This window comes from Salvia miltiorrhiza, chromosome 6 (genome assembly GCF_028751815.1).
Source record: "Salvia miltiorrhiza cultivar Shanhuang (shh) chromosome 6, IMPLAD_Smil_shh, whole genome shotgun sequence".
Classification (NCBI taxonomy): domain Eukaryota; kingdom Viridiplantae; phylum Streptophyta; class Magnoliopsida; order Lamiales; family Lamiaceae; genus Salvia; species Salvia miltiorrhiza.
Genome location: NC_080392.1, coordinates 24,106,397 through 24,118,257, shown reverse-complemented (window position 1 = coordinate 24,118,257; position 11,861 = coordinate 24,106,397). Strand labels below are relative to the sequence as shown.

The window sequence follows — 11,861 nt, the reverse complement described above, 5'->3', positions numbered from 1 at the left end:
CCATAGTTTGCATTATATTTATTTGCTAATTATATTAGAATAAGTTCAAATTCTATATAAAGATCATGTGGTGATCGACTATCATAGAATATTATATGGCTAATTTGTTATAGAATAAATTAAGTTCACAATCTAAATAGATTTGGGCAATCTATTGGTAACGATTGAAGTACCTAACTTGTGAAATTAGCTTGTCTTGGCTAGTTATAGAGCACTTAAATTGGGGTTCTAAATGACTGATAAAATTTAAAACGAGATCTCGTGATTTGTTAATTTATAATAATAGTAATATTGTGTTGGTGATCATCGTCTACCACCAAATAATTCCTGCAATCTTACCATGAATTAAATTAGTATAGCAATAAGCAGAGTCGAACCACAGAGAACGGGTATTTGCACTCAATTTCTAAAGATCAAGTTTGGTGTAGCCACCATGCCTTAAATTGGAGAGATTGATTATAAACTAAGAAAAATAACTAAAATAGCAAATAAGAGATAAATTAAGAATAAAACGGATTCGGTTTCGAATAAATCCACACTAGTCACTACTCTGATCATAAACGCAAAGATAAATTAATTGTCATGGACCAACCAGTTATAGGATACCGTGAATGCAGCGGACGTACCCCAATTCCACCCCCAATTCCACTTACTTTATCGATAGTTAGCTGTAGACGCCAGACCTAACTATTTCCCTTATTAAAACACAACCTAGCTGTAGATGCAAGACCTGGATTTAATGTTTCAACAGTATTAAGATGGAGGAACCCAATTTAGACAAATTATCCAAGAAACGCAAGTAATAATTCGTCTACCAATTTATTCCCTGCTACCGATACGATAGCTTCGTCACTAATTAGCCCGATTCCAACAATTACGGATTGGAGGAACTAATTGACACTAATTTGAATTAACCTAAGGTGATCAGGCTCAGGAAAATCAAATTAAAGCACTCTGCTCAGGAAACAAATCAAAATCCAATTGAATCAATTAAACACACAATTAGGTCTCACAGATTTTGGAATAGTGTTTCATTATTCTCACCGAATCAAGAAAATTAGCTATTCATTCTATTTAAATAAAACACAATAAAATTGAACGAAGAAAACATAAGTAATAATCGAATTATGAAATAAATAAAATTACTACCAGAACACTTATCTAAATCTCGAAACTAGAATAATTCTAAACTATGAAACAAAAATAAAATGAATGAACTAATTTAATCTCTCAAGGGAATTGTTTTCTTCTCGCTGCCAGTTCTCCACTACCGCCGCCAAGATTGTTCAGCCGCCCCCAAAGTTTTAAAGTAAAAGCTAATTCCCCCAAAAACCAAAGTCAAAGTGCCCTATATATGCTTAATAGCCCACGACCTTAATGGGCTAATTAATTGACATAAATAATAAATTATTATAATTCTTTATAATAGTCTTGGGCACTTGCACTTTCGCTTCTTCAGTTATTTTCATCAAAATGCTTCATCTTCCACTTTCTTTCATTGGATTTCGTCACAATCAATCTCTTGAAATCCTGCACCAAAATTCACCTAATTGTATATATTATATTTCATTAAAGCACAACATAATCCAAGAATATGAAAAACTAAAATATACACATCAAACATCCTCACACTTGAATGATGCTTGCCCTCAAGTATGAAGTGAAGACTAAACTCAATTCTCAATCATTTTTGTTCACACATGTTAATCCCCTCAAGACACGACACAAAAGACTCAACAAAAGAAGAGAAAATAAAAGAAAATGGACGCATAAACACGACACACAAAACAACCAAGTAAAACCAAATAGTCTTTATTCACAATCTTCCCTTGCCAAAGTAAAATCAAACAACTCACGAGGCAATTCTCAACTATCAAATAGTAATTTGAAATCGTCAAAACTGGATCATTATCATCAACTTGGTCAAAATCGGGCAAAAATCAAATATATCTCACGGATTTCACTCATTCACTCCCTACACTAATTCCGGACAGCCACACATCAACATGTTTCACGTAGTCGCGATATAAAGTGGTCACTTTGTAACTCAAGAAGGTCTTTTCTCATTTGGCGTAATAGGGCTAGGGACCATTCATAAATTTGGAAGGATCTAAACGGGTTACCTAGGCTTCAGAAAATAAGAACAATGTATCATACATGTTCAAACCGAATCATCATCCATAAACAATAAGAATCTCAGGAAAATTAATTGACTCATCCTTTGGTGAACAAAAGATCATCATATATCTGACTGTATGCTTAACTCAGCTTAGGTGCAATCTTTTTTCCTTTCCTTTTCATTCTGTTTTTTCTTTTTATTTTATTTTTTTCCTTTTCATTTTTTAGCACCTTTTTTCCCCTCAATTTTTGAACAAACATACAACTACCACTTCAGAATATAGCCCAATAATAATCAACATGAACAATCATTTATAACTACTGCCTCTGTTTGATCAAACAAACTTATTATTCAAAACAGAAAATTCAGCACAAAGTTCTGTTTGGGGAGATCGGCCGTATACAGATATCTTTCCTCTAGAAATCAGGCAGGATAAATTTTTGAATTTAAACATGCACAATAGGGCCAAAAGATGGTCAAAACAGGCCTTGTTAAATATTTAGTGACTTATATGAACGAAACATGGTCAAGGCTTCAAAAATGGCTCACTAGGGGATTAATGTATGAGTCAGGCAATGAAACGCAGGCCAAAATTGGTTGACTTTAGTGCCTTCTATCATTTATTACACATGACACATAATATCGCAACCTTGTGAACAATTCTCTCAGAAAAAATCAATGTCGAGGGTGCTCTACTATTTTTAGGCTCAAATCACATTTAAGTGTGGGTTAAAGAAATTCAATTATTGCCCTATTTCGTCATCCCAAATTTCACTCAATAATTCTCCAAATTTTAGATCTCATTTCACCACTTGACAACATATTGATTCACCAAGTTAATAGCAAGACTCAACTAGGCAATGAACGTCCATAAACATCAACAATTCCAACAATACTTGGCTTAACAAGACACAAAACAAGACTCGAAAAAAAAAATCAAAGGACTCAACAAACTAACATAAAGACACAAATACACAATCTCCTCACACTTAAGCTTTGCTTGCCCTGAAGGAAACAAAGAAAAAGTCTAAATAAGGAAAACAAAACAACACAAAGACAAGAAACGAAAAGAAATAAACTAAAAACTCAAAGAAGGGAAAGATGTCACCTGGATTTTCAATCACGTTCTTTTTTCTAGGCTTTGGTGGTGGCAACTTGTGGATGTGGTACGGATGAGGACAAAAATAAGGTGGCGGCAACAGCTGAAAAATCAAGAACAAAAGCAAAATCAAAGAAAATACTAAGCAAACAAAACGTAGGAAAAGAAATTTTGGTTGCCTCCCAATAGCGCATTTATTTTAAGTCTTTGGCTAGACTTTATGATGGAATCAGAATCTCGTATGTGGTAACAGTGAAATTTCTTCCATTGTTGTCGTGCGAGATGCATTGCAGTATGGCTCAAACTTGTGATAGTTGACTACAAACGTCTTTCTCATAGCCAAATTCTTAATCTCCACTGGCCCGTCTAGCCAAACAGACTGTATGTCGAAAGGACCTATCCACTTTGTCTTCTCTTTCCCAGGCATAAATTGGACCTTTTCACCAACTTCAAATGTCTTTCGAAACCAATTCTTATGATACCATATTGCTGATAGATCCTCATACCACATGTTGGCATCATAAACTTCCATATGAAGCTCTTTCTCTCATTTGATTGATTGTGTGTTCTTCATTGCCAAATGAGCCTTATCTTCTAAGTCGGGTGGTTCCACATCAAAATGCAATGTTCTGTCGCATGGCTTCTGTTTGGGAAAACAGGTCGTATGTCCAGAACCTGTCAATTCCGATCGAGCATGAAGAGATTTATCCTATTTGGGAAAACATAACGTATTTGCAGAATCTGCCAATTTCGAGTGAGCATGAAGAGTCTTGATAGATTTCTTGATTTCTTCATTGTTCATCCCACGAGCATCAAGACCATTTGCCCTTTTGGTCAAGGTTGGTTTCAAATTGTGCTACAAAAATTTAGTCTCGAGATGTTCTTGGACAAGAGGGTTAGTAACATTAGTGGCACAGACAGTTTTAGCAGCATGAGGACTTTTCATGTTATCATCAATGCTGAAAGTAAACTTCTCTCCATGATAATCCAAACACATAGTACCACTATAAACATCAATGACGGACTTAGTGGTCCTTAAGAAAGGACGACCTAACAGAATACTAGCTGATTCCTTCGACTGCATACCACTCATTTTCACCACATAAAAGTCAGCAGGATAAGTCAGTAAGATAAACAAAATCATGCACCTTCACAAGAACATTTTCCAAAAGACTCTCAGGATAAACACACGACCTATCAGCCAATTGAATCACCACCTTAGTATCGACCAATTTCACACCATTTAAACTATAATAAATAGATAATGGCATGAAATTAATAGATGCTCCTAAATCACACATAACATGCTCAATTTTAGTATATCCAATATAACAAGGTAAAAGAAAATATATCTGGGTCTTTACACTTGGGTCGCAATTTCTTTTGTATCACAGCTGACATATTCTCACCCATCAAAATCTTGCGAGCATTCTTGGATCTTCCATCAATGAAATCCTTCAAGAATTTTCTCAATGGAAGAAGCCTAATCGCTTGTAGAATTGGAAGGTTAATTTCTAACTTTCCAAATATCGACATCAAATCCATAGGCACTTCCCTCGGCTCCCCTGCTAACCTGCGAGGAAAAGGTGGAATAATCACAATATTAGGATCATATAAACTCAAAAGTTCATGTTCCTTAACCTCCTTCTCAAAATCTTTTCTCTCTTTAGTTTCCTTTTTCTCCAGCACACATTCTGGAATCGTCTTCTGTTTGGGCAAACGGGACGTATCTCCAGATTGATCTCCAGTGAGCACTGGCACTTCAGAATCGTTCTGTTTGGGCAAATCGATGCTCTCGTTAGATTCGTCTTCTCAAACTTTTTCCAATTTCTTGATTGGTGGTTCGCCCAATTCTTTGCCACTTATCAAGATGATTAAGTTCACACTTTCTCGAGGATTCACTTGGACTTGCGATGGTAATTTTTCTTGATTTCCCCTTAGCTCGTTCACAAAATTCGAAAGCTAAGAAATTTGACGAGCTAATCCATCCATGCACACCTTTTGCTCATTTTGAGATTGTTAAAGTTTTTGCACTGCTTCATTGGTTGCTTGCAAATTATTTTGCAACAATTGTTGTGAGCCAATCAACTCTCTCATTATCTCTTCAAGAGCTTTTCCTTGCTTTTCTTAAGAAAGAGTTGGTCCTTTTTGGAATCCTCTCTGATGAGGCGGTTTATAGCTCTATTGCTGCATTTGATTACCTTGGTCTCTCCAACGAAATTGGGATGATCCCTCCAACCTAGATTATAAGCGTTCGAATACGGATCTCTCTTTAGTGGTAGATCAGGGCAGCTATAAAAATTATGGAACGAGTTTACTTGAGCATGGAGATCTTCATCGTTTCCATTGCATTGCAAGTTCGTGTGGCCAAAATTACCACATGGTTTCTCCGACTGTCCAACACTCGCCACTTTCTCCACCACAGCACTTAGCATTCTTTCCATCCTCCCTAATCTTTCTTCAAACTTGTCCTCAAAGTTAGAGGAACTTGTTTGTGCAGCTTTCTTAAGTAAACGAATTGGCTCATCATATTCTCTTGTTGCTTCCACCACATGTTGAATAAGCTTTTTAGCTTCGCTCACCCTGCAATTCGAAAATCCTCATCCACTTGATGAGTTAACTAGATTCGTGGTGTCGACGGTCATTCCTTGGTAGAAATATTGCAACAAGTCACCATCAGAAAACTTGTGATTCGGGCAACTATCCGCCAATTTCTTGAATCTCGACCAATAAGTACTCAACGACTCATCATATTCTTGTTCGGCTCCACTAATCTCCTTCTTCAATGCATTAGTCTTAGTTGGAGGAAAGAAATATTCCAGAAACAACTTCTTCATTTCAGCCCATGTGGATATGGAGTTTCGCGAAAGACTCGCGGCTAGCTTAAATTGTTCCTTGGAGACCCCCGTTGGTTGTTTCTGCACCTTGCATATCTTAACAAACTCACTGAGAAAGTTGTATGGATCCTCTCATTTTATGCCATAAAACTTGGGACGAATATTGAGCAATCCCACCTTTATCTCAATCGGTGTGTTTGTCTCTGGCATCCATATTGGCGTAGGAGGATCGTCATCCTCGTGACAAGAAAGGTCACACAATCTGGGATCATTGACAGCCATATCACCTTCAGTGATCGCGACGAAAGTAGACTCAACTTTTTCATGGTTGTCTGTTTCTCCTTAAGAGATAGGTTCCGTTTGGTCAAACAGATCCTCTTCAGCACCTGAGGCACTAGATTCAGTTTCAAAAATTCGGTCTGTCTGGGCAAACGGAATAGTTTCTGATTCTAACAGATTCTACTACTTTTTCACCTTGGCCTTCTTCCTCAACCGTTTTGCAGTCTTCTATCAATGTCGAAAAGAAGAGTTGGCTTAGAAAACCTGCTCATAAACAATAAAATAAAATAAAAAAAATCAATAGAAAAAAAAGAAAAACAATTAACACCGTTCCCCGGCAACGGCGCCAATTTGGTGATCGTCGTCTACCACCAAATAATTCCTGCAATCTTACCATGAATTAAATTAGTATAGCACTAAGCAGGGTCAAACCACAGAGAACGAGTAATTGCACTCAATTTCCTAAAGATCAAGTTTGGTGTAGCCACCACGCCATAAATTGGAGAGATTGATTATAAACTAAGAAAAATAACTGCAATAGCAAATAAGTGATAAATCAAGAATAAAGCAGATTCGCTTTCGAATAAATCCACACTAGTCACTACTCTGATCATAGATGCAAAGATAAATTAATTCTCATGGACCAACCAATTATAGGATACCGAGAATGCAGCGGACGTACCCCAATTCCACTTACTTTATCGATAGTTACCTGTAGATGCCAGACCTAACTATTTCCCTTATTAAAGCACAATCTAGCTGTAGATGCAAGACCTAGATTTAATGTTTCAATAACATTAAGATGGAGGAACCCAATTTAGACAAATTATCCAAGAAACGCAAGTAATAATTCGTCTACCAATTTATTCCCTACTACTGATACGATAGCTTCGTCACTAATTAGTTTGATTCCAACAATTAGGGATTGGAGGAACTAATTGACACTAATCTGAATTAACCTAAGGTGATCAGGCTCAAGAAAACCAAATTAAAGCACTATGCTCGGGAAACAAATCAAAATCCAATTGAATCTATTAAACACACAATTAGGTCTTACAGATTTTGGACTAGTGTTTCATTATTCTCACCGAATCAAGAAAATTAGCTACTCATTCTATTTAAATAAAACACAATAAAATCGAACGAAGAAAACATAAGTAATAATCGGATTATGAAATAAATAAAATTACTACTAGAACACTGATCTAAATCTCGAAACTAGAATAATTCTAAACTATGAAACAAAAATAAAACGAAGGAACTAAATTAATCTCTCAACGAAACTATTTTCTTCTCGCTGCCAGTTCTCCACTACCGCCGCCAAGATTGTTCAACCGCCTCCAAAGTTTTAAAGTAAAAGCTAATTCCCCCAAAAAAAACCAATGTCAAAGTGCCCTATATAATATGCTTAATAGCCCACGACCTTAATGGGCTAATTAATTGACATAAATAATAAATTATTATAATTATTTATAATAGTCTTGGGCACTTGCACTTTCGCTTCTTCAGTTATTTGAATCAAAATGTTTCATCTTCCACTTTCTTTCATTAGATTCCATCACCATCAATCTCTTGAATTCCTACACCAAAATTCACCTAATTGTGTATATTATATTTCATTAAAGCGCAAAATAATCCAAGAATATGAACAACTAAAATATACACATCAAACATCCTCACACTAGAATCATGCTTACCCTCAAGTATGAAGTGAAGACTAAACTCAATTATCAATCATTTTTGTTCACACATCTTAATCCCGAATGGATCACAGCAATGCAAGAGGAACTCAACGAATTCAACAAGAATTCAGTATGAGAATTGGTTGATCGGCCAGACGATGCAAAAGTTATTGGACTGAAATGGATTTTCAAGAACAAGAAGGATGAGAAAGGAAATGTAGTCAGAAATAAAGCAAGGCTCATTACTAAAGGATATTGCCAAGAAGAAGGAATCGACTACGATGAGACTTTCGCTCCAGTAGCCAGACTGGAAGCAGTCAGATTATTCCTAGCCTATGTTGCACACATGAGATTCAAAGTACATTAAATGGGCGTAAAGTGTGCATTTCTGAATGGAGTGCTGACTGATGAAGTTTATGTGGAACAACCTCCTGGATTTGAAGTAGCTGGAACTGACAAAGTATACAAATTGAAGAAAGCCCTCTATGGACTGAAGCAGGCCCCTAGAGCGTGGTATGACACTTTGTCAAAGTATCTACATGAAAAGGGACTCAAGAAGGGATCATTGGATAGAACTCTATTCACACTGAAAGAAGGAGAAGAGCTCATACTTGTTCAAATCTATGTGGATGATATAATCTTCGGGTCAAGATCGGAAAGATTATGCAAAACGTTTGTTGATAACATGATGAACAAATTTCAGATGTCCATGATGGGAGAGATGAATTTCTTCTTATGACTGCAAGTTAAGGAAACTGGAGAAGGGATACTGATAAATCAATCAAAATACACTAAAGAACTGATCAACAAGTTCGAAGTTCAACATATGAAGACTGTTAAGATTCCCATGAATACTAACTGGAAGATGGATCCAGGAACTGAAGGGAAATCAATATCGCCAACAAAATACAGAGAAATAATTGGATCTCTATTGTATCTAACTGCTAGTCGCCCATATATTGCATTTGCAGTTGGAGTTTGTGCAGATATCAATCAGATCTAAAGGAAGCTCACATGGATGCAACTAAGACGATCCTAAGATATCTCAAAGGCACACTGAACATTGTATTGTGGTATCTAACCGACGACAACCTCAAGCTTTCTGGATATTCAAACTCAAACTTTGCAGGATGCAAAATTGATCGCAAATCAACTTCCGGCACTTGTTAGTTTTTGGGCAATAAACTAATATCGTGGTTTTCAAAGAAGCAGAATTTAGTCGCTACATCGACAACTGAAGCTGAATATGTTGCTGTTGGAATCTGTTGTTCTCAACTGTTGTGGCTCATGCAACAACTGAAGGATTATGGGATTGAAGAATTTAAAGTACTAATCTACTGCGATAGCTCCAGTGCTATTGCAATTGCTCAAAATCTGGAACATCACACAAGGTGAAAACATGTTGCAGTACGACATCACTTCATTTGAAATCATGTTGAAAAGAAGGACGTTGTCATCGAAAAGATTCATACAACCATTCAACGAGCGGATATCCTGACAAAGGCCCATCCTGAAGATAGATTCAATGACTTATGTGGAAGATTGGGTCTACTCAATCCAGAAGAATGATACTGATATTGTTTCGTGCACTCTACTGAAGATGGTGCATGAAAACTGAAAGTTTCGTAGTCTTCCGACTGAAACCCAAATACTGATGTAGTGTCAACTGAAGACATGGTTTCACTGAAGACGTTTGGCACTGATCAAGGGGGAAAACTGATCTTTTCAGTTTAACTGAACATGTGGTATCGATTGATTACAATGATCAGTCAACCAGTAAGTACGTCTCTCCTTAATAATTTTATTATCAGTATTTTATATTTCAGTAGTTCAATTTATTTTGACTAATATGTGTGTTAAAATGATTTCAAGAGTCACGTTTTGATTTTCACTAAAATAGCCACACATACTTATTTCAAAATGTTTTTTTTCCTCAACTGATATTGTTGGGAAATTGAAACTGAAATATCTGTTTAAAACAAATCATCTTTTCAAATTCAAGGAGTATTCAATCAACCTGCCGTTTTCAATATCAGTTTCAGTATTTTTGACTCTTTAACTAGCCTAACGTAGGCTCACTCATTTAATTTTGCTACTTTTCAAAGCCATGTCAGCAATTCATTAAATGCGAATTTCAAAATATATTGAATGCGCTTATGGCGCATAAAAATGAACCACCCTTGTCACGTCAAAAGACCTAAAAACTGAACCTTTCACCTTCCTTCTCTGATTACAAGGAATTGAATCATTCTATATATATATATATATATATATATATATATATATATATATCTTCATTCCATACTTAGCCATTTTCTTTTTCGAAAGTTCTCTGCTTCTAACCCTTGAGACTCCACAGCAATCCTTGTGAGAAAACTCAAATATTTTTCAGGTTTTAACATTCAAGAATGGCTCCACATACTACCACATGCCACAAGAAGGATGTGTTCTATAACTCCTCAGTCGATCTATGTTCCAGGTTTTCAATCACGGAAGGGATATATCGAGGCTGATACGATTTTAGCCAGACATGGATGGCTGGACTTCATCACGGCTGAAGCACCGTTCTTCCTCAAACCTCTGGTGTGACAGTTTTATGACAAACTGAAGATTGATTCCACCGGCAACTACATCAGCACCATCAACGTCTTCACCTCTTCCAATCTCAAGGAACATGAAGCCTTCCAAATCAATGTCTCACAGATTGTTCGTAATCTGTATCACCTACCCTCCAAAGGTCCACTTCCCTCCTCTATCTCTGATCAGACGGCCAATGAGATTCTTCGAGAGGCCATGAAAGACAATGCCTCCTCCAAAGGCACACTGAAGCTGTCCAACTACAAACCTACCCACAAGATCCTAGAAAAAATTATTCAGAGATGTTGGATTGGGATGAGAGGATCGCCAGACCAAACATCGCTGCCCTAGAAGAACCTGCTGGCTGCACTGATGAAAACCGGCCCATATAACTGGGAAGAGGCCTATCTTCGTCTTCTCCACAACGAGAAGATTCAGCCAAGGATGCAACAGATGCTCCGTCAAGGAAACAGAGTCTTCCAAATCATCCTTGAGGCCATGAAGGATGTTATAATATTTTGGTCGGAACGACTGGAAGTTACCGATGTTTATCGGTTGTTCAAGAATTCATCCAGAGCTGCTCGCTCTACCCCTGCTCTTCAACAACAATCAGTGGAGACTGAAGTTTCATCGTCTCCCATTGATATTTTTCCACCATCATCTTCCATCTCCCGCCGTCCTCGAAACACTCCCACCAAACCTTCCAAACTCAAAACCAAAACCAAATCTGGTTCTGGGAGAATCTCAGTGACTATCCCCACGAAGTCAACTGATCAAGCCATCACTTCCACTGCTCCACCACCTAAAAATCCATCTTCTCTTCCTCCTTCTGCTCCCCCTACTTCAGTGCTTCCCGTCCCTCGCACTGAAGCCCTAGAGAGAGATGTAGATGTCTTCAAGCGCTCTCTAAATGATCAAGCCACCTCCTTTCTCCAAAATCTTCTTCCAGGCCTTGATACTTCTCTTCAGGCCTATTATGACCTTCATCGCCTCCTCGTTTTCACTTATATAAAAACTGCTCTTTGTCTGCAGATCGACAACCTCAATGTTGTTGATTCTGCTAACAAGTTAGCCTCTGAAGAAGCGGAGCTGTACAACATCTTCGACATTTCCAATTTGTGGAATGTCATATATGATTTTGATCAGGTAGCTAACTCCTACCTTGAATCGCAAGGAATTGTTCGTTTCAGGATTCCTTCAACTCAAGATGCTGGAACCTCGGACACCAAGGACCTTGAAGGCAATATTATTAAAGAACATGTCCTGCC

The 11,861-nt window shown here is 37.2% G+C and overlaps 1 protein-coding gene across 1 annotated transcript; it reads left to right on the top strand.

The window, feature by feature from the left end:
• The first annotated feature begins 8,383 nt into the window (after nucleotides 1-8,383).
• Nucleotides 8,384-10,944, top strand: LOC130990664 (uncharacterized). Its single transcript, XM_057914889.1, has 5 exons — nucleotides 8,384-8,688; nucleotides 8,988-9,081; nucleotides 9,223-9,407; nucleotides 9,520-9,619; nucleotides 10,609-10,944. The coding sequence occupies exons 1-5, from the start codon at nucleotides 8,384-8,386 to the stop codon at nucleotides 10,942-10,944; spliced, it is 1,020 nt and encodes a 339-aa protein (XP_057770872.1).
• Nucleotides 10,945-11,861: the final 917 nt, after the last annotated feature.